The sequence below is a fragment of the Gobius niger genome (assembly GCF_951799975.1).
Source record: "Gobius niger genome assembly, chromosome: 6".
Taxonomy (NCBI): Eukaryota; Metazoa; Chordata; class Actinopteri; order Gobiiformes; family Gobiidae; genus Gobius; species Gobius niger.
In genome coordinates this window covers 3,774,581-3,798,184 of record NC_136857.1, presented here as the reverse complement: position 1 = coordinate 3,798,184, position 23,604 = coordinate 3,774,581, and the positions used below count along the sequence as shown (strand labels likewise).

Genomic DNA, 23,604 nt, shown 5'->3' with positions numbered 1-23,604 from the left:
GAATAGAACCTGAATGCACTAAAGTGCGTGCTTTACTAATTAAGTGCTGTGGGATCAAAATCAAAGAGATCGTCACAAAAACTATCGGCTGCATTTTGATTGGATTCACAAATTCTGTCCACTGCTTTAACACAGATCCTGAGATTACAAACGGTTCCTAATCCTAATATTCATGATAATATTAATGCTCTCAACACTACACAAAAGTCATGAAGAGAAAAAAGGCTGTGGGTTTCACTTCAGTCACAGGAGCCAAAGTGACGACACACTAATGTTAACCGTGGGGTAAAGTTCATCAAAACTAAAGACGTTTTATGGGGAAACACTTCTAATCCTAGTCTAGGTCCTCAACTCTCATCCAGTCAGCTAATGTGTGCAACTGTGCTACTCCATACCCTCCGATATGAAGCACTCACGCCAATGAAAACATTTTTGACTGAAGCCATTTTGCCACCAGGCAGCATAGATATAACATCTAAGTCACAAACAGCTCTAGTGGTCCGTTACAATCATTTTGAGTAAAAACCAATAATGAATATATCAAACATATGAACACAGATTTGGAATTCTGCTTTTCCTGATATATACGTGTACAATTAAGCAAAAATTCCCCTCTTCTTTTCTTATTAGCCCCATTTAGTTTGTATCGAGTGTTCGAACACCCTGCTCAAAGTCAATGCCAGGTTGCGCTCGGTGTTTACAAACCAAGGCATCCGCTTCTCGAGAAACATACGACGGTGCAAAATTGTGGTTCGACGTGCTGCCAATTTTAATGAGCGAAACGATAAGCCTCAGCGTTAGACCTTGTCCTATGAAACGACACATGAAATGACGTGTTACAGAAGGCATGGGTCAAAAGGCATTTCATGAGACGCCGTAAAGGCAATCCAGTGCATTTGAGTTGACACTGACAGTAAAATGCCCAGCACACACAGAGCCATTCGTTTAGTCTTTAGGTTAGTCTTCATGAAACAATAATAAAAAAAAAGAGAGGAAAGAAATAGATAATTAAACAAAATAAACACATTCCAGGGAAACAAAAGCCCTTGTGACAGTGATTGTCTATTCAATAACATTAACGAAAAGAAAAAAAAAAAGGCAAAAAATAATGAAATATTGCTTGAAAACTGACCAATATAAATATCAAATAATACTTTTTAACTTTTCAAAAAATGGATCACGGGCGACCGAAGAGAAGTCGCCAGATTTTTTTTTTCTTTAAGACTAGTTCACCAGCGTTTAAACAGAAAAAAAAAATGCTGATGACTGGTTTTGGCTTTGGAAACCAGAGCGAAAAAAAAAAAAAAAACACGCCTAAATTCCTTAATCCGATTGCACGTTTAGGCTGTTTTTTAAAATTTCATTATTCTTTTTTCGTTCCAAAAACACTGTTGAGAGATGGGACGTTTTGAAATGGCTTGTTCATTTATGTGCTCAGAGATATATGACGCTTTGATGAGGTGTTGTTGGCAGATATTACTAGTAAAGCCTTCATCTACAATTAAACAAGGCCTCAGTCAGTCACTATCCTACAGTGGTTCCCCAGTCGTACAAAGAGAGAACCTTTAGGCCTGTGGACCCTGGTGAAGATGAAGCAGCTGCTAAACGAGTTTGACGAGGTATATCAAGATCTATTGTCTCTCTATACAGTACAGTTCATCTCAAATAAATAAATTTATAGCCATAGTAGTGTTGATCAACTTTGGTCATAACTTATATGCTTAGAAACATTCTAGCTTAGCAAAACACTTAATTAGCATCTCTTAAAAACGGCGGGTCAGCGGCGCGATCGACGCTGACCCCCCCGCCCGGCACGACATGACCGCCCCCCTTCAGGAGAGGAGTCGTGCGTTATATATATTCAGCAGCATCACCAAATCATATTTAAATGCCAAAGAATTTGAGGCCGTGCATTCGAAGCACACTATGGGACTAAACTTTTGTGACCCTTTTTTCCAGATTGTACTGTCTTGTAGTACGCATTGCACTCATAAAGAACATTTTTTTTTCCCTTGTGTGGTTCCTTCATAAAAAAAATCTTGTCTAATGGATGAGTACGAAAATGATAATAAAAAAAGCTAAAAAGGTGAAATTATTGTTAGGTCTTTGATCATTCTTTAGGGATGATTGTTAGCTCTACAAGGCCACTGCAGCCGATCACCGCGATGTGACGGTCTCTGCTCTTAAAGCTACATGCGCTCGGTTACTTCTGTTATTTCGTCAAGGTTTTAAAGGGTTACATCGTTTAGAAAAAGGCCGGATTACGTATTTTTAGTTGCCAGACTTCGGCGGAGTGGCCTTGTAGAGCGACTTGCCTCCACATAATAAGCACTACTAAAGAGATGGAGGAATGGACTCTAATTGCATATTAGGTTTGACTGCACCTCAAGAGAAGACCGCACATTCACACGCACATGACGCACGGCACATACATACACACGACTGGACAGTGGGTGCGCTCCAGGTCTCGGCCACGTTAAAGGGAGGCGCCCTCTGGTGGCGATGGTGGAGATGGCGGCCGGCTGAGCTCACTCGGACAGGCAGCCGTCCAGCACCGCCGCGCCGTGCCGCTCTTTGACGTAGCCGTTGTGGAGGCCGTTGCTGGGCAGCGGGGCGCAGGCAGCAGTGATGCCGCAGTGCTTCAGGAGGTTGAGGCCCGGGGAGGGCGAGACCGAGGGGGAGGAGCAGGAGCAGGAGGAGGGAGGGTCCCGCGGCGGGAAAGGCTTCATGGTAGAGAGGATCAGAGCCAGGCAGTCGGCCACGTCTTTGTTAGGAGCACAGGCCAGAGCTGGGGTGTGACCTGGCAAGAAAGAACAAACAACATTACTTCATGGTGCAAAAAGTGGAGGTTTTGGATTCAGAAACAGCTCAGATCAATTCCACACAACTGCAAACAAAAGCTGCACTATCCATTTCATTTGAGCACATATTGCTAACTGCTGCCTCAAACAGTGTCTCGCTTCCACAATAGCTTCTTCCTACTTCCATATTCCAAATCAATAAAGAGCTTACGTATTTTCCGGACTACAAAGGTCAGCACACACCACACGACTTTTCTAGTCGTAAATGATTTTATATAGAATGGGGGGTCCACACTACACGACTGGATTCAGTGCGATTATAGAACGTCTGGGGGTTCACACTTAACGACTGAGAATCGTAAAAGCGACACACGATTCTGACAAACAGCTGATGTTTTATAACACAGCGCGTCTGTCGTCTCTACGGCTTCCAAAACTGACCCCAAATCCGCAAAGACAGGCCTGTGTTTGTGAGCGCGGGATAACGTGTGTGTCCCGATTGGTCAACGGTGTCAACAATGTCACAACACCGCAGCGCTAGCTTACTGCTACTACCAAGCTTCAACTGGGCTATAGTTCTGTCAAATGGAGATAAAAGTTGGCGACAGGAAGAAGCGGGACGTATTTCAGTGGATTTAATAAGAAAAGGAGACGATGCTCAGCCTCAAGATGGAGGAGACAGCGGAGGAGACGGAGGAGAAAGCGGGGAGAGGCGAGCGGAGAAAGGCTAGCCGTTAGCGGCGAAGTGAAGCTGAAAAGTTCGTCTCCAAACTCAGTAAGTGCCGCTAAACTCTGTTCGTGGTTGAAATGTAGCTGGAAAAGGTGGTTTACAAACTACAACTACAGCTCCATAGCTACAACATTTTTTTTTTTACTCCAAGCATCATTAAACTATACCAGACTGTGCTTCTCGATGGCCACACAGAGCAGACCTCAGGGCAGTCTCTGTGAGGGAGTTTTTACCTTCCTCGTCCAGGGCCAGCACAGTGGCTCCTCTGCTCAGCAGCGCCTGAACGACAGTGGACAGACCGTTACGGGCTGCGAGATGGAGAGGCCTGAGGAGAGAGGGATGAGTCATACAAAACACCACAAAAGACGACAAGCGTTCGAGTGTGTCGGGCGCTTACATTTGCAGAGCACTGTTGGTGGCATTTATTAGAGTGGGATTGTGGATCTCCCCCAGAATGACCAAGGCACACATCTCATGAGCCTGTGAGAGAAACAAGCATGAGCCCAGAACACACAAGCGTTTACAGAGACAGATCCAGAGCGGGTACCTTGCTGCAGGCCAAGTGCAGGGCAGTGTTCCTGTTCTCATCCAGCAGAGTCAGATCAGCCTTGGCCCGATGAAGGAGGATGGCTGCTAGGGCAGAGCAATATGAACAAAAATGTATATCACTGTATGAAAAAGAAATATCACAATTCCATCCTTGAGCCGACGGGGCAAATTCATTTAAAGCCATTATTCTCTTTTTTCATCTAAATTCACCTAAATTCTACCTCCATCTGGAAGAATACAGGAAGTAAGATTATATTGCTATAATAACTGCTGCACTTTCATCTCCATCACAGTAAAATGCTCCTGTAAGTTCACCTGCCTCTGTGCTGTTTACATGTGTTTTTATTGTCAGGACGCAGGAGGCCGGGATCGATCTGTGGGTAATGACGCGTCTCAAGGGACAAACCAGTATAAATCAAGGATAAATTAAATATAAAGAAGGTTCCACTATTCTCACTCCCTTCCTGCACACCTAAACGGACCTGAATGATCCTTCCTCTCGCTCACTCACCCACTGAGCCGCTGTGGCCCCTGTCGGCAGCGACCATCAGAGCTGACCGGCCGCTGTCGTCCACAGCGTTCACCTCAGCTCCATGACACAACATGAGCTGAAGTCCTGCCACGTCCTCCGCAAACGCCGCGGCGTGCAGCGGGATCCTACCGGCGAGACAGAGGTTCAAGCACATGAATGGGTTCATCTTCTTCGCAGTGACAACTTTTATTTATGTTGTGACAGGAGTATATGCTGAAGGGCAGCATTATTGTTGACCCACTGCACGGACAAGTAACAAACGGTAATACATGCTTCTCTTTTTATGCTGACCTTCCTTTGGCATCTCGAGTGTTTATCATTTGGACTCCAGCAGATTCAAGCAGCCTTTCCGCAGCACCGCTGTGGCCATTGATGCTGAACAGAAAGATGAAGTGTTTAAACCTTTCTGTTTTTGGCTACAGACAACTCATATTAACAATGAACTTGATTTATGCAAATAAAATATTCACCAATATTCATTTAGTTCATGCTTCTAAAAGCTGCTTCACCATTGAGTCTGATAAAAACAAAGTGAACACTCACAGAGCACAGTGCAGGGGGGTGAAAGGGTTTCCCTCTTCATGGTTAAATGTTTTATATTCAAGTAAAACCTCCAAACAGTCTTCATGCCCTGAAACAAGATCAATGCAGCATTTTACAAAGTGGTAGTTACAAAGATAAGATTACACAGATATTACAAACAGCAGAACAAAGGCTGAATTAAAGAAATTGACATTTCAAGAGATGCAATTAAAGAAATCTGTCCCTCTGCTGTCTTCATGGGATCGTATGAATACAATCTATTAACCCTGTCGTTTAAAGGAACAGGCCACCGTTCTTCCAAACTGAAATATGTTCTTGATGTTGAGTTGATGGGTACCTGTCTTGGGTCATTTTGTGTGACTGGGGGCATGCACAAAGATGTTGCTAACATTTGGCCTCTCCCAATGTATTCCTATAGCTCCAAACAGGGGTGAAGACCAGACAGGTGCGCATCAACTCGTCTAAGCTCAGGTAAGAACATATCACAGTCTGGAAAAACGATGGCCTGTTCCTTTAACATGTTAATTTTCAGAATCTTCCAACATGGCATGAATATGTAACCGAGTCCTGAAACAGAACTGTTCAGTCCTCGCATCACAAAAGCGAGTGATGTAACAGGAGCCTACCTTTGTACGCAGCCCAGTGAAACGGCGTGTATTGTTTGTTGTCCAGCAGCGTGTCCTGTGGGTCTGCGGCGATGGCGGCCTGCAGCAGAGCGGTCAGGACCTGCGTGTGGCCTCTGGACGCCGCGTAGTGCAGAGGAGTCTTGCCCTGGGAGTCCCGGCTCAGTGCAGGCGCTGCGTGGTCCAGGAGGGCTGCTACACAGTCAGTGTGACCGAACACAGCCTGGACAGAGGACAGGGAGAGGTCAACGAGAAAAAACTGGCTTTAGTCTTTGGTCTGAAAGGCCATTTGGCTTTAGGCAAGAGTTAGAAATGGCTTTGGGAACTTGCAATTGTCCCTTCTGTTCATGAGTTTTTTATTTTCCCCGTAAATACAGTCAGAGTCGAGGTGTGTTCTATTTCTGCAGCCAGCAAAAATGCATACAAATTAGGGATGCACGATAGTATCGACCGCCGATAATTATGGGCATTTATCGGCATTTTGGCGCCATCCCCGATAAAGCCGATTTAAAAAAATGTGGCCGATAATTAGGCCCGATAATTCTAAGCTCAAATGACATTGAATCTGCGGCTCCAGCTCGCTGCCTTTCCCTCTCGACGCCGCCCGCTCGTCCTGCAGCCCGGAGCTGCTGCAGACTCAGGACAGCACATTTACAGCAGCAGATACACGCTCTCCACGGCCAACTTCTGCACGGTTTTATCTGAAAAATACGACGACTGTTCCAGGGAAACAGCTGTGCAGGCGCTCTCCGTGAAGGAAGAGTTGTTTTACTTTTTACATCGAAGTCACTTCAACATTAGCAACACAACAACATGAGAAAAAGACGAGGAAATGTGAACCTCTGACCCGCTCACGTGAGATACTGGAACAGAGCGAGGCCTAAAAACCCATGTATTATCTTTGTATTTCTGATAAAATAAACACGACAGCCCCGCGATTCAAGCGTTATGAACGAGAGAAGTTTTACATTGGTGAAATCAGCCGCGCTGCCACACGAGGCACAAATGCATAAATGAGCCCAATGCAGGTTTGTATTCCAGTATTGTAAATAATTAGTATGATGTCAACAAAAAGAAAAATACTAGTAAGGAAGTAGCAGTAGTAATATTCTTTTTTTTTTTTTTTAATAAGATGTGACACAGATGAGCAGAGACAGACCTGCTCAGATGATGGAACTGTAAAAAAACAGAGCTTTAGAAAAGGGTGGAGACTCAAACCCAAAGTAAAACTCATTATTTGGTTTATATTTATACACTTGTATATTGCTTGGTAGAGTTAATACATTTTGGGCAGAACTGTTACATTGAAGTAACAATAAAGTGCAAATACATATATACATAATTATCGGTGTCATTATCGGTTATCGGTATCGGGACATGCGGAATTATCGGTTATCGGTTCAAATTGGCGTTATCGTGCATCACTAATACAAACAAAAACAAAAGGATGAGCTCACGTACCCCTCTGTGTAAAGCTGTGCTGCCCTTCTTGTCCTTAGCTTCTGGCGACGCCCCCTTCTCCAGCAAAAGGTGAACGCAGTCAGTGTGACCCCCCAAAACGGCCAACATCAAAGGGGTCCTATTGAAACAGAGACGAATTACAAATGTTCCTCTAAATGCGGTGACATGTAAATGAAAATAACTCACTGGCCAAATTTGTCGGCGACGTTGGTGAGATCGCCCTCCTCTCCGTAGTCGATCATCATCCGCAGACACTCCGCGTGACCATTGACGGCTTGACACGGAAAATGCACATGTTAATTTACATTCTTTACATACACTTCCAAGGCCGTGGGAACGCAGGGTGCTGAGGGCGCTGCAGCACCCCCTGGTGGATAGTTTGTGAACTGCAGGCAATATTAACCACCTGAACCAAGCACATTTTCTCCAGCTTTACCCCAGTCCAAAAGCTTCTGGAAAAAAGTGTGAAAATAGCAACAAAACTGAGACGAAAACAATGATGGAAATGTGAAAAAAGTGACAAAACATTGACGAAAAAGTGACAAAAAATGGACAGAAATTTGACAAAAAAATGTGAATAATTTGACGAAAAAGTGACAAAAAATTTACAAAAAGTGGACCAAAATTTGATGAAAAATTGACAAAATATTGACCAAAAATTGACAAAAAAGTGAGAAAAATTTGATGAAAAATTTAGAAAAAAAGGACGAAAAAGTGATAAGAATTTGACAAAAAAATGTGAAAAATTTGACGAAAAAGTGACAAAAAAAAGTCACGAAAATTTGACGAAAATGAGAACTGTCCAACAAAAAAGTGATGAAAAAAAATCTGACGTGAGGAAAAAGATCAATTTAGTTTTGTAGATCTTTCAAATGAGGCGTTACACTGGCCTACAGGATTTGGGTAAAGCTGAACTAGAGAAAATGCTCTCGGTTCAGGCGGGAGTTAAGAGGTTAATAAATAGGATTTATGCACAGAAAAGGTATTTTGGGGGTACATTTTGTCCCTCAGCGCCCCCTAACTAAAACATCTTCCCACGGCTCTGTACACTTCCATCCCCCCCACAAAAAAGAGACACCACCTGGATTTAACTGAGCAAACAGGCAAGTCTCCCACAGGATTATCACTGCATGTTCAGCAACATTAGGCGCTTAAAGAAAGAGGTCAGCAGACGACCAGAAACGGCCCAGGCATATTCAAGGATGAGGAGAACAGGATTCATTTCTCTCCAATTGTGAGAAAGCGGTTCTGGACTCTAGCGTGGCCAATCCGTAAGTGAAAATATTGCCTATAAATCCCTTTCAGAATGCTAACCAACCAGTCCACTTTCATTAGGGCACACGCTGTTGCTAAACGAGGCTGAATCATTTATTTTATTGGGAACAGAAATGTCTACTGGCAGTTTTTAGGCCATGCTGTCACACGATTTGCAATTTCCAATAACTTTGATTAGATTTTGGTTTGAGATACAGGATGCTGATCGCTGCACTTCTTGTACTCGTATCATAGAAAACATTTCATGTACGAAAACAGAAAACGTAGCTGGCAGAAGACATCACATGCGAGTTGCTTATTGGGACCATTCAAATCAAAATTTGGATAATGATTGCAATTAGTCAAGCTGCTCTACGGCTAAACTATGGCTGGACGATATGCAAATCAGACTGAAGGACATCTTTTATGCAAATCTCCAAAAGGAAAAGCTTTCCTCCAGTATTTTAACACAAAGGTCTTTCTTTGTCTCGTCCAAACTAGAAGTAGAGATTGAGATAAAAAAAACTCGATCAACTGGCCAGCCCTAAGCTATAGGGACGTCCCGATTCGACATGCAGTATCAGTAGCTGATTCAGGCATTTCGAGAGTATTTGATCGGATTTAATGACTGGATCTGGTCGGCTCCCCCAAAAGACGGCCGTGAATTTGCACCAGTGATGCCATCTCTAAGCGAGGCTTCCCTCGCTAAACAACCACCAACACCGGCTTCTAAAAACAATCATTGGAGACAATCAACAGCTGCTAAAAATATAATAATGGAAGAGAAAAGTTTCTCGTTACTTTGCATCAGTTTTACAGAGGAGTCAGAAACTCCTGTGGCAGGATCCAATCCCACAGCAGTGGTCCCACTAATGTTTATGTTTTACAGGCCTTAACGTAATGCACGAGACCTGCGTTGAAACTATATCATTTGCTGCAGCGGTTTTGTAAAGGGGCTTAAATGCTGCAAATAAAACCTTTTGCTTTAATGCAAAATGCCGATTTTAGCCTGTTTAATCTAATACCCAACACTGTCTTCTAATTTAAAAAAAGGCCTGTAATAGAATGAAACTACTGTAATATCCAATAGGTCTACAACGTACGGACCCAGTATATAAAATATATCATGAATATACATTATGTAAAAGATAATGATATATATTTTATAAAAACCTAAACTATCAGATCAGCATGAAATATCAAAATGTCGGGGGCTCAAAAAAGCGGACCGGGACATCCCAACAACGCTAAACATACAGTGATTATCTCATAGGAAACTTACATGGTTATATCAAGGGTATATGCAGCCCAAAAATATCAAAAACCAACACAACTATTCTCAAAAGTACAGGTCAGTGTTAATTTCGTCGACTAAAATATTAAGTCTTGATTTTAGTTAAAGTGATATTTTTGACGACTAAAATTGGACTTAAACTAAATTAAAAGTTTCTCATGAGACTAAAACTGTGACTAAAATGTCCAGATATTTTAGTCGACTAAAATAAGATTAAATAAAAATGAAAAGGAGAGACTAAAATCATCCAAACTTCTATTGAGCGTCTGAAAGAGCCTCAGATCATTTAAATTCACTCCCAAATGAACAGCTCTGAGCTTTATTCACGTGGAGCAGCTCCATGAAGTCGAGGACCACGATTAAATAGTCAAAATAAAATAAAATATGTTGTCAAAATTAACACTGGTACAGGTTTCATCGAGGTGCTCTTCATATCGGACATCACGCTTTAACTTCTAAACAAACTGAGGCACAAACAATCATCCTTAAATGCGACATACCCGCAACATGAATGGGAGTCCACATGATGCGGTTGTCATTGAGGAGGCAGGAGGCGCCCTGAGCCAGCAGCACTTCCACGCAGCGAGCGAAGCCTTTCTGAGCGGCCAAGAAGAGCACGGAGCGGCCCGCGGCGTCCTGCATATCCACGTACGCCGCAGTCTCCGTCAGCACCCGCAGCGCCTGCCAGTGACCCCGATCGGCCTGCACAAGCACAGGAGAATCAAGCACCGCTCCACAGCTCCACAGCTCGGGGCTGGCAGCAAAACGGATGATTCAGGAAAGACGACGCAGTGTGTGTGTGTGTGTGTGTGTAAAACTTACTGCAAGATGGAGGGGGCTGACTGGAATACTGCTCTCTATGTCTCCTAGTGCATTAAAGGACATCTCCAGGAGCTGAAACACAAAGAGAAACACAACATGAGGCTTCGACCAGATCAAGCCATGAAATTAACAATAAAATGGAGCCCAATAGTCCCGCCCACCGTGAATCCCACTCCAAAAAAGGTAAAGTTTCCATCTATTTTTTCCCATAAACTTTAAATATCAAGAGTTTCAAAGCATGACAGTTATTAAAGACAACTATATTTTTCTCCATTTGGTCCAATTAACATTTTATTAGTGTTTTATAGATGGGTTTTAAGTCAATGACAGAAATAAATGGGAATTTTATCAAACCAGAGCAGGTTTTGAGTTGGGCGGGAATGTTAAGAACCTTAAAGAGACGAGATGTAAGTTGGACATTTTATACTCACTACTGCCCCCTCAGGCCTTATACGTAACTGCAGTCTCTATATTAAGCTTGTGCATGACGGCACTTTGGACCCGAATTAACAGTGACAGTGCAGGATTTTAAAGGCAGTTGTGGTGAGTAGTTCTGAGCTCATTCTACATATTAGGACATGGCTGGAACATGTAGGGGGAGGAAAATACTCAATTTTAACATTTTTGAACTCCGTATAGTTCCTTTAACCCCTTAACTCCCACCTGAACCGAGCACATTTTCTCCAGTTTGGCTTTACCCCAGTCCAAAAGCTTCTAGAAAAAAGCTGTGAAAATAGCAACAAAACTGAGACGAAAACAATGATGGAAATGTGACAAAAAAAAGTGAGAAAAAATTGACAAAAAATGGATGAAAAAGTGGCAAAAATGTCACAAAAATGTCACAAGAAATTGACAAAAAATGGACAAAAAAATACAAAAATGTGACCCAAAAAAAAGACAAAAATGTGACAAAGTGTGACAAAAAAAGAAAAAAATGTGACAAAAAAAAGAAAAAAATGCGAGAAAAAAATTGACAAAAATGTGACAAAAAATTGACAAAATGTGCCATGAAAATGACAAAAATGTGACAAAAAAATGACAAAAATGAGACAAAAAAATGACAAAAATGAGACAAAAAAATGACAAAAATGTGAAAAAAAAAATGACAAAAATGAAAATGTGACAAAAAAATGACAAAAATGAGACAAAAAAATGACAAAAATGAGACAAAAAAATGATAAAAATGTGACAAAAAAATGTTACAAAAATGAGTTGAATCCCCAACAAAAAATGATGGAAAAAAATCCTCTCGGTTCAGGCGGGAGTTAAGAGGTTAAAGTTTACATATTCTGAATAAGCCTACTAAAAATACACTTAAAAACCTTGTTAATTGGGCCTCAGCAATAATATTTTATGCTATATTGTTTAAAGAAGACATTAACAAAAAGCATTAAAAAGCAATAGAGCTGGAGAAGGCTTTGGCTGGGGCTTCTCCTGCAGGCAGTTGTGGTAATAACATAAAAAAACACCTAATTTCCAGTTTCAATTTACAGCGTGGTTTACAACTTCAGCGCGGGTGATAAACACACAGCTCAGAACCAATAAAATGTTGGATTATAGGCTTTAAAAATGTGGGTTTTAACAATGATAAGCTCACACAGTAGAAGAAAACTAAAAGAAAACAGGAGGATTTCTCAAAACTGCGTGAAAAATACTACGTTTAAAAGCTCAAAAACAAATGTTACTAAAGGAATAATAATTTGACCCTACCAGCTCCAGGTTTTGCTTGTTGCCGTGGTAAGCTGCATAGTGAACAGCGCTGTAACCCTTTGCGTTAACCATTGAAGGGTCGGCACCATTGTCCAGAAGATGCTCCAAGCAGCTGCAGAAAGATACAAAATAAGTTCATTACAGCACTGCAGTAGCTGTGGTATAAAGCGCGCTGAACCCAGAGAGACTCACAAGTACGACTCCTTCGCTTCATCTTCATTACTCTGGTGGTTTCCGGAAAACTGACGGTCGACTCTACATTTGGAAATTCATATTTAGTGAAAAATAGTAAATAGAAAAGCTCGGATAATGGATGTTACAGTTAATGTATAAAACAAATGACAATATACAAAAGGGCTGGCAATGCTAGGAAAAACACACATTGTCATTCTTCATATTGAAAATATAATACAAATAAACAATGTAGCTTTGTTTAACTTTTAAAAAGAAGAGGACAAAGAAGAGGGAAGAGGGGGTGTAATCCTTGTTAACCTCTTAACTCCCGCCTGAACCAAGAGTATCTTTACCCAAATCCTGTAGGCCAGTTTAACACCTCATTTGAAAGCGAAGACCTACAAAACTAAATGTATCTTTTTCCTCACATCAGATTTTTTTCCATCACTTTTTTTGTTGGACAGTCGTCTCATTTTTGTCAAATTTTTGTGACTTTTTCGTCAAATTATTCTCATTTTTTGGTCAAACTTTTCTCACTTTTTTGTCAAATTTTTGTCAATTTTTGTCATTTTTTGTACATTTTTTGTCACTTTTTCGACAATTTTTTCTCACTTTTTTCACATTTCCATCATTGTTTTCGTCTCAGTTTTGTTGCTATTTTCACACCTTTTTTCCAGAAGCTTTTGGACTGGGGTAAAGCTGGAGAAAATGTGCTCGGTTCAGGTGGGAGTTAAGGGGTTAAAGAGACTAGCTGCAAGTTGGTCATTCTATGCTCACTACTGCCACCTCAGGTCTCTGTATTACGCTTTGCATGACGGCACTTCTGACCCGAAGTAACAACTTTTTGAGTGACAGGATTTTAGAGGCAGTTGAGGTGAACAGGTCTGAGCTCATTCTACACATTAGGACATGGATGATGGATGGATGGGGGAGGAAAAGACTTAGTTTTAACATTTTTAAACAATAATATTATTTGTTCAGGGGTTCAGGATTTAAACATATCAGTAAAACAGACAAGGGAAAGGCAACAGTAACGTAATTTCAAGGTTGTTAAATCAATGAACAACACAGTACCTGCTGAAGGCTTGGGAGGCCGCAGAGTAGTGCAGGGGGGTGCAGCCTGTTTGGTCAGCCTCATTGACCTCAGCGCCAGCGCTCACCAGGGCCACAGTGCACTGGTATCTCCCATTAGCAGCCGCGTAGTGCAACGGTGTCCTAGAACAGGCAGGAAATCACTCAGGTTCACACTAACAACGCACTAAAACTCACTGATGATGACTAACCTTCCCATTAAGTCCCTCTTATTCAAGTCAGTACCACTGCTTAAGAGCAAGTTCAGACATTCAACATTTCTGTGGAAGACAAAAAGCAGGTTATAGAAGCACAACCTGTGAGATGGGAGCATTGAAGCAAAAAGGTTGAATATTCTTTACCCTCCAGAGGCAGCAGCGTGTAGACAGGTCCTCCCAAAGTTGTCAGGGTTATTAATGTCGAACCCAGCTGATAGTACATGCTCTTTACTCATAGAGGAAACTATACTATACAGCTGACCTGTGGCGTTGAAACAAGAACAGTCATTGATGTCATTAATAAAAAGGTATTCACATGCATTCAGTCAGAAAACAAGATCCATTTATTGTACGTGAATTACAAACCTGAGGAGAGTAACTTGCGACAACAGTCTGAAAACCCGTACAGCACAGCTAAGTGCAAAGGGAACATTCCATGGATCCCACGTCTAAACAAAAGTGCGACATTTTAAATCACAAAACACAATAAGAGGAGTGCATTTATATTGTGATGGGTAAAGTAACAAATAAACTTCAGTGTGTAATCGCTATAGAATAAACCTAATTTATGGATGCACCGATACCGATACCAGTATTGGGTATCGGGCTGATACCACATGCTTGTACTCATTCATGAGGTCCCGATACCAGAAACCGATACCATTAGACGTGCGGCCAGCGCACATACGAGGCGCAGCTACGAGGCGCAGCTCTCAGCTGAGAAGAGAAGAAGCAACAAACTGGAGAATTGTTTAGTGTAAATCCAATAATCCACATAGAGCTGACTTTATTACAGACTGCGCTCTCTAAACCAGAGTCTGAGCTGGATTTAACCAGAGCTTAATGTTGTTAGTGCTGCAGCGTCTGCAGTGTTTACAACACACAGGCTAACGTTGCTAACTCGCGGCTAACAGTTTGGGCCATTCTGACGCCGTTTTAAGCCCAGGGGTTTATTCATCTGAAAAACTAACCCAGCGACTAAAAAGTCCTCAGAAAATCCAACTTAAAGACATACAGCATGTTTATATTGAGCCAAAATGAGCTGCAGCAGAACAATGAAAACGCTGTAGCTACTCGCTAAGTTACTACAAACACACGAGAAAATCTACAGGAGCTGAAGTAAAGACGAAAAGAGACCATTTAAGAAACATCTAAATACTATTGTTAAATAAAAATACATAATGAATAAAGCACAGGCATTGGGAGCTTTGGGACATGGGCTTTTCTGTCTAATATAACTGCTCTTAAATGTGTCGCCTACTTTACTTAAGGAAATGTAAATGAGTAAATTTACTAATTACAAACCAAACTGCTATGAAAAAAGTAAGAATGTTGAAGAAAATGCCTTGTACTCGTATCGGTATTCGGTATCGGCGAGTACTTAAATCCAAGTACTCGTATCGGTTTTAGAAAAAGTGGTATCGGTGCATCCCTAACCTAATTATATTGCATACCTGGCCGTGTCTGCTCCATTGGTCATCAGAGTGCTGATCAGCAATTCATGGCCATACTTAGCAGCGACATGGAGAGGAGTATTGCCATACTTATCCACACAATCAATTTCCCCACCTGGAACGAGGCAGAACACAATATTTACCAATCTTCATAAATAGAGAAAACCGTGGTAAAGCACACTTGGATTTGCCGGTTTTTTTTTACCATTTTGAATGAGGATTTGAGAGCGTGTGAAGCGCCCATGAATGGCTGCCATGTGCAAGGGGCTCTTCCCTTCTTTGCTCTGAAAAAAACAGACGAGAAAACATGCAGTCAGAAAACACACCACGGGATGTTGAAGGAGAACCCATTTTCCTTTACCACGATGCCAAGCTACTTTTATTAGCTCTGGCAGAGTTAAAGTGACCCAACACTGCATACAGTAATACAGCACAAAAATGTGGATAATGTATCTTGCCCAATGACACGAGGCAGAATGAAACACTGATTGGAAGAACAAGCACTATTTGCTCAAAAACAGGGCAGGAACAGGCCACCGGTTTTTACATACTGAGATATTTTCTTGCCTGAGCTTAGACGAGTTGATGTCTGTCTGGTCTTTGTGTGTGCACTTAGTCACACAAAACGACCAAAGATGTTCTTCGCATTTAGCCTCTCCCAATGTATTCCTACAGCTCCAAACGGGGGTGAAGTTAGAAGCGACCAAGCTCTTCCACAGGCACAAAGACCAGACAGGTACACATCAACTCGTCTAAGCTTAGGTAAGAACATATCACAGTATGGAAGAACCGTGTGCTCAGTCATGCAAAAAGGCCAAAGATGTTGGTAGCAGGGTTTCAGATAGCCGGCTGTAGCCGGCTTTTGGCCGGTTTGAAAAGCAAATGGCCGGTAAAAATTATGTCCATCAGCCAAATTGGCCGACAGTGAAAAATATGGAGAGAGAATATAGAAAAATATATTCAACATGTCACCTAAGTCAGTGACTAACAAAACAAAGTGTTTTCGAGACAGGCCTAAATATTAAAAAAAAGGTTCAATATTTCTATCAAAAAAGTTTTGATTTACGCCCTTAGCCCGTTTTATAAAGCGCAGTCGAAGTGCCATCATCGCTGTCTGGATATGTAACGCTTTTTCTTCGTGCTTCGTCACATTTTCCAAGAAAACGGCGAACTACAGGTACATTTACTTTTATATAAGTGTGTTAAGAACTCAGCAGCTAATACGTTTGATTAGGATATTCTTGAAACGTGCATGTGTTCAGTCAGACTGACGCACTGTCCCGCAGCAGCTCTTCCTGGGAGTGGCCGGGTTTAGAGGCGCTTCCCTCGGTCAGTCTGCGCAGACGCCTCGGCTCAGTTACCGGTGTTGGAGCCGCTCTAAAGCACGGCAGAGATGGGTCCGTTTTGAATCGCTCGAGACTGACTTTTGTGACTTTAGTGCTGTCGATTTGTCTCTCCACAATATTTCAGTGGTGAGAGACTTAATCACTATTTTACACCTGAAGCCACGTAAAAGTGCGGAAGGGCATCTACAGCCCAGCCCTCGCTGAGCAGCTGGTCAGACCTGGATAAGGACGGCGTTAGGGTCGTAGATATCGGCTACTTTCTGTGCATATGAGTGATGTACATCAGCGGAACACCTGCTGCTCCACCGTCTCCACGCGCACAACTTCATGTTTGGATTTTAGCTGTTGCTACATTTTCTCACGTCAGTCTTTTATTAGAAATAGCCGTGTTTTGGGACCAACTAAAGCACTTGTGTAGCTCTGTCTAAATGTAGATTGTTGTTGATAATAAGCCACGTTCATTATGTATATATTTTTTAATGGCAGGTAATTCTTGCGAATGGCCGACATTTTACGACCCAGCCGGCCAAAGTGGCCGACAAAAAAAAAAGTCTAGCGGAACCTCTGGCCTCTCCCAATGTATTCCTATAGCTCCAAACAGGGGTGAAGTTGGAAGCTACCACGCTCTTCCATGGGTACACATCAACTTGTCTAAGCTCAGGTAAAAACATATCTCAGTATGGAAAAACGGTGGCCTGTTCCTTTAAAGTCTCATGCTGTAATTAATCCCAAGATTGAAAACATAATGTTGTATTAGGAAAACAGTTGATCTCTTCTTTCACACCATTCCATTCATCCTGTGATTCCTCATACCTGCTGGTTGACATCTGCCCCATTGTTGACCAGCAACTCCAGACAGAGGGCACCGTTGGTGGAGACAGCAGCCAGGTGCAGAGGGGTGTAGCCACACTTGTTGGGTTGGTTAACATTTGCTCCATGATTGACGAGTTCAGTAGCCACGGCCTCCTGCCCCATGTAGCAGGCCACATGGAGCGCCGTGTTCCCAAAGCCGTTAGGTTCGTCAATCTTAAAACAAACATGCACAAGTGTTCGCAGCTCCACTGAGAGGAATAATCGATGTCTTCAGTCATAATAAGCAGGTCATTACTCACCTCGGTGCCCGTCCTCAGAAGGTATTTAACGATGTCGATGTGACCACCTGCAGCGGCAGCATGAAGAGGCGTGTAACCCTGCTTATCTTTGCAGCTCTTGTCTGCACTTCGAGCCACCAGTAATTTTACAATTTCCAGATGTCCTGCAAACACACGCAAAAATAAAAAAACTTTACAGCCATTCAGACTTGACACCATGTGAATAAAACAGAACATAATGCTCTGTACAAACTTGCTGTTTGTACTAAAAGGTTTTAAAGCACTATTTTTGATTTGTATCTGTATATGTTTAGATAAAAATCAAGAATAACGATAAATGAAAGACTGACATTCTTTTCTTATTAATTGATAAGGCGTGACATAACAAACCAGAGCCATGGTAGTGAAGAACATTCTTCTCACCCAAGTAAGCCGCACAATGAATAGGCTGCCTTTCTTTCTTATCGATGGCACTGATGTTGGCCCCTTTGTTCAGAAGCAGTTTCACCATCTAAGAAAGTAGAAGAAGAAGAAGATCTTTATTTATATCGCGCCTTTCACAGACATGGTCACAAAGCGCTTTACATGAGACAGTTGTACATTCACTCCATACTCAGTGGTGGTAAGGTACGTTTGTAGCTTCAGTTTCCCCTGGGGGAGACTGTCAGAGGCGCTTTTGCGACTGCACACGTCTGCGCCACCGGACCCTCTGACACCACCATACATTCACTCACACACATCATTCATCCTGGCCTATACGAGCGATCGCGATGTCGTCACATCCGTTGGCCGTGGTAGGCATTTTACATTTTCATATTTGCTAAACATTTTATTAAAATCCTATAATCAGCAAAAACAATGTCCATAAACAGTGCATTGCGTCTCTTGCGCTGTAACAGATCTATCATTTTATAAAACCGAGTTAGAGGCCCGTCTGCATCAGCTGTTGCCGACCATTCACCAAAACATCTGTCGAAAATTGCGGAAGTAAACAATAATAGCGATCGCTCGTATTGTGCATGTTTTTAGTGGTAGGGGAAACCGGAGTGCCCGGAGGAAACCTACGCAGACACGGGGAGAACATGCAAACTCCACACAGAAAGGCCCCGTGCAAGTGGGAATCAAACCCAGGACCTTCTAGCTGTGAAGCGAGAACACTAACCGCTGCGCCACCGTGCCAAGTAAAAGCAATCTCTACAATCACTGCACATAATTCTTCTTTCATATATGATCATTGTTTTCCCTCTCTCCTCCTCCTCCTCCTCACCTCTTGGAACCCGCTCTGAGCGGCGTGATGCAGGGCCGTCCTGCCAGAGCGGTCTGCCATGTTCAGGTTGCTCAGCTGGGTCAGCAGGGTCTCAGCACAGCGTGTGGCGCGGTTGGCAGCCGCCACATGCAAAGGAGTCTGCCAGGACTTGTCTCGTGCATTTGCCTCCGCACCTCGTCTCATCAGCAGACCCACAGCTCTCTGGAACAACACAAGACGCAAAACGCTTAAGAAACGCCAAGAAAAAGAGGAGAGAAAAGGAAAGATGTGAATTGGAGAAATGATGGGTACATACTTCATTTCTGGCAGCAGCTGCTCTGTGCAATGGGGTCAGCCAAACATGGTCTTTAGCGTTCACACTGGCCCCTAACAGGAAAACGTCAGAATTAGAGTTGCTGCGTGAAATGCTACAGTGATAACGATATAATAAAGTCTGTTTTTTTTATCTGACACTCACCTGCCTCTATGAGTAGGTCTATTATATGGACATCACCCACACAGGCAGCAGCATGAAGTGGTGTGCGCCGCTCCTGATCCTGTTCGGTCACATGCATCAAACTTAATATATGGTCCTGGTGCATAAAATCAATTTTCAGCAGCAAAGACGTATATATCAAACCCACCAGTGCATTGACATCCTCATTTTTGTGCAATAATATTTGAACTTCATCAGCATTGCGATTGAAGATGGCCTGGACCAGAGGAGGCTGCAACGCAATGAAAAACATCCACTTATAACGATGCAGGTGTAAAAATAGATGCAATTTGTTACAGCTGATGGTGTTAGCGACTCAACTGACGGCAGGGAAGGTCTTCCGCAAAAAACAACGAACACGACGTGCGACCGTGCAATATTAAAAAAAAAACCCGTGGAGGATGATCTAAACCAGTGAAATTAACCCATTTATAATCAGTAACATCATGAATATTCGGACAGGGGCCTACTTTAACCAGTGTAAACCAGTATCGCCGAGGCTAGCGTATTAGCCGTTAGCCGTTAGCCTCGGAGCTAGCCCTGTCACAGCACTGGCCCAGTCCCAGAGCGAGGGCCTAAACTACTGTGTCTACGATTGAGCAATTCCAGCATAAAAAAAAACAGGCACCCAAAACGCACCCACGTCTAGAATAAAACTGTTAACAATATATTAGTCATGCTGGGTGTTTCGCGACAAACTGCGCAAACGCGTTTCTGGTTTAATCTCTGCTAGACTGCGCACAAGAAGCTGCTCAGTCCCAGCAAATAGACTGCGCCACAGCAGCACAATCTCTCCCGGAGCCGTTTTGCACCCCTTTCGTCGTACCTGGTCTGCAATGTTGAGTACTCCCATCTCCCGAACTCAGCCCGGACGGAGCTCCTTCATGAGGATTCAACTTCGAGGTATATCGCGGTTCGCCACTGCATGCACTTGTTTTCAGGCTACACCCATCGCAGGCAGGCAGCGGGCAGAAATGCGGCGGCGGCGGTGGTCTTCTTCTTGTAGATCTGTCAGTGTTGTTGTGTGTATCCTGTGTCTGTCTGACGGGGGCTGGGGAGGGTTTGGGGCCGACCCGAGCTGGTCCTCCTACAGGCGTGGCGGCGGGGCTGCGACTCTGCATAGGCCGAACGGGGGGAAATGGCGACACCTGGTGGCGAAGGAGAGATGGTGCAACAGCCTTGTTTGACACTTGGACAAAATGTTCTCGGTATAATCCGAGCATGGAGCTTTTAGGAACATCAAAGTGTTTCCCATTATTCAGTTGGAAGAAGGGCTAATATAGTTGGCTGGGATAATAGTGCATACAGGAGCAATCATTTAATGAAGTTAAAATAGAAAAAATAAGACCTTTTTATTATTACTAACAGTCAAAGAGAAGCCATTAACCTCTTACCCCCTGCCTTAACTGAGCACATTTTTTCCAGCTCAGTTTTACCCAATTATAAAAGGAACGTCTCATTTGAAAGCTAAGACCTGCAAAAGTGATCTTTTTCTTTGTGTTATAAGCACTTTAGCATAACTAGTTAAAAAAAAAAAAAGAACATAAAAAGCATCCATTCGGATGTATGAATATACAACAAAATAATTAATAATAATAATAGCATGTGCATGGGAGAGGTAGAAGCCTATAGGCTTACACCACTCCCAAGTAAACAATTAAATAAGAATCAGAGTAATGTAAACCCACGCTAAGTTACTACATAGTACAAAAATACAGAGTCAAGTACAAATACAACGTGTCAAATATACATACATTTATGAGTCTCTGCTCTGGACTCAGCACAAATACTCAGCCAATAATTTATGTTTTAGTTTGATTTTATACATGTATAATGAGGTGGATGAATCCAGAAGATGGATCTGTCTGTTCCAGACTTTAACTCCATCATATCTAATTGACCGTTGATCATGAGATGTTTTATATAATGGCAGATGAAGGTGCCGTTTTATAGCCGGCCTTGTAGAATAACAATGAACCTGATGGTTTTGCATAAAATAATGTTTTATATACGAAGGCCAGTCCTCATCATACAGTGATCTAAATACAAAGGTACAAGTCATTAAAGTATTTATATCAAAAATGTTCAAGAGTTTCATTTCAAAAAACAAAGGTGCACTTGGAGCATCAGGTTTGGGAAGAGTCGCTATACGGACAAACTTCTTTTGCAGAATGAAAATTTTGTTTCATCATCGCATCATCGCATATTTGTCACGTTTTTGTCGAATTTTTGCCATGTTTTTTTCAGCTTTGTCCACTTTTGTGTTGCATTTTTGTTGCTTTTATGTTGCCCTTTTTTCAAGAAGCTTTTAGGGTTGTGCTAATTGGATAAAATGTGCTTGATTCAAGGTGGGGGTTAAGAGGTGGAATTAAAATGTGAGCCGTGGGCCGAAGTCATCTCTAACTTCACATATCTAAACTTGCTGGGTCAATTTTTAGGGTCACTTTCACAGTAATGCAAGAAAATAAATGCAAAATACAAATAGATTAGATATCTGATTCTACGCTATACTAAAGGAGGACAAATCTAATTATATTCCATTACTAGGAAAAAAACAAAACAATCAGGTATATATATATAAGTAGAAATAAAACGTACAAAAACATCTGCTTTCAAATGTAAATTACAATTAAATATATTGTGATGTTTCTGTTTAGAATTACTGCTGCTGGTATATATCCACCAAATATTCAAAATACTTATAAAACCAAAATAATGGAGTAGGAAGAGCAGACATAGACTCTGAAATATTGTGAAGCAAAAGCCTGATGGATGAATTTGCCATCCACCATTTTGAAACAATTATACATATACACTATACACATTATATTTGTTGCCACTTTTATATAAAATTAACTTAAAAAGATGGTTTAACCCTTTAATCAACCATACAAAAAAAAGGATTTTATAACAAATTTGGGAAACATTATTATTATTTTTTTTAAACCAGTCCAAACCGGATCTAATACAATATAAAACTGGTCTAAACCAGTGTAAACCAGTCTTGATCTAAACCAGTGTAAACCAGTGTTAATTTTGACAACATATTTTAATTTTGTTTTAGTCTTAGTTTTTTGACGAAAATGTAATTCGATTTTAGTCTAGTTTTAGTCAAAAAAATATCTTCAATTTTAGACTAGTTTTAGTCGACTAAAATTGCAAGTAGTTTTAGTCGACTAAATTTAAGACTAATTTAGTCGACTTTGCATTGATAATATTCATTATAATCATATTTAATCTTGTTCCTCTGCTTCATGGAGCTGCTCCACATGAACAAAGCTCAGAGCTGATCCTTTGGCAGAGAATTTATATGATCTGAGGCTCTTTCAGACGCTCAATAGAAGTTTGGATGATTTTAGTCTCTCCTTTTCATTTTTATTTAGTCTTATTTTAGTCGACTAAAATATCTGGACATTTTAGTCATAGTTTTAGTCTCATGAGAAACTTTTAATTTAGTTTTAGTCCAATTTTAGTCGGAAAAAATATCACTTTGACTAAAATTAAGACTAAATATTTTAGTCGACGAAATTAACACTGGTCCAAACTTGATCTAAACCAGTCTTAACTTGATCTAAACCAGTCCAAACTTGATCTAAACCAGTCTTAACTTGATCTAAACCAGTCCAAACTTGATCTAAACCAGTCCAAACTTGATCTAAACCAGTCTTAACTTGATTTAAACCAGTCCAAACTTGATCTAAACCAGTCTTAACTTGATCTAAACCAGTCCAAACTTGATCTAAACCAGTCCAAACTTGATCTAAACCAGTCTTAACTTGATTTAAACCAGTCTAAACTTGATCTAAACCAGTCCAAACTTGATCTAAACCAGTCCAAACTTGATCTAAACCAGTCAAAACTTGATCTAAACCAGTCTAAACCAGTCTAAACTTGATCTAAACCAGTCCAAACTTGATCTAAACCAGTCAAAACTTGATCTAAACCAGTCTAAACCAGTCTAAACTTGATCTAAACCAGTCCAAACTTGATCTAAACCAGTCCAAACATGATCTAAACCAGTCCAAACCAGCACCTCCAGTCCAAACCAATCCAACCCTTATCTAAACTGGATATTTTGAGTATTACACACTTGGTAGAGAATGGTAGAGATAGACAGAACATATGATTCAATAAAGTGTGCTCTACCAAACGGTTGAAAACTATTAAAGGGTTAAGGTATTTGTTTAGA

At 41.6% G+C, this 23,604-nt stretch overlaps 1 protein-coding gene across 2 annotated transcripts; it reads right to left on the bottom strand.

Annotated features, from left to right (window-relative positions):
• Positions 1-1,832: 1,832 nt before the first annotated feature.
• Positions 1,833-20,528, bottom strand: ankrd52a (ankyrin repeat domain 52a). Of its 2 annotated transcripts, none has more exons than XM_079558799.1 (28): positions 20,242-20,528; positions 19,564-19,647; positions 19,398-19,476; positions 19,236-19,306; positions 18,941-19,141; positions 18,097-18,184; positions 17,695-17,837; positions 17,396-17,608; positions 15,442-15,520; positions 15,237-15,351; positions 14,149-14,231; positions 13,927-14,044; positions 13,777-13,845; positions 13,568-13,708; positions 12,512-12,574; positions 12,320-12,431; positions 10,610-10,681; positions 10,288-10,489; positions 7,426-7,513; positions 7,240-7,357; positions 5,782-6,001; positions 5,156-5,243; positions 4,904-4,987; positions 4,592-4,737; positions 4,079-4,164; positions 3,929-4,011; positions 3,765-3,856; positions 1,833-2,800 (listed from the first exon to the last, which is right to left on the bottom strand). In XM_079558799.1, exons 1-28 carry the CDS (start codon positions 20,266-20,268, stop codon positions 2,529-2,531), a joined length of 3,237 nt encoding a protein of 1,078 aa, XP_079414925.1. In that variant the 5' UTR covers positions 20,269-20,528; the 3' UTR covers positions 1,833-2,528. The 2 variants fall into 2 exon arrangements, with proteins under 2 accessions (XP_079414925.1, XP_079414926.1); XM_079558800.1 differs by having other exon boundaries at positions 4,079-4,161.
• Between the last annotated feature and the right edge of the window lie 3,076 nt (positions 20,529-23,604).

What these genes read in the sequence shown, in the direction of transcription:
- ankrd52a (XM_079558799.1), bottom strand. Translation starts at nt 20,268, where the DNA reads ATGGGAGTACTCAACATTGCAGACCAG. An exon ending in CTCAGAGCGGGTTCCAAGAG is followed by an intron (nt 18,185 to 18,940) that starts GTGAGGAGGAGG and finishes CTACTTTCTTAG; the next exon opens with ATGGTGAAACTGCTTCTGAA. An exon ending in GAAGCGAAGGAGTCGTACTT is followed by an intron (nt 12,432 to 12,511) that starts GTGAGTCTCTCT and finishes ATCTTTCTGCAG; the next exon opens with CTGCTTGGAGCATCTTCTGG.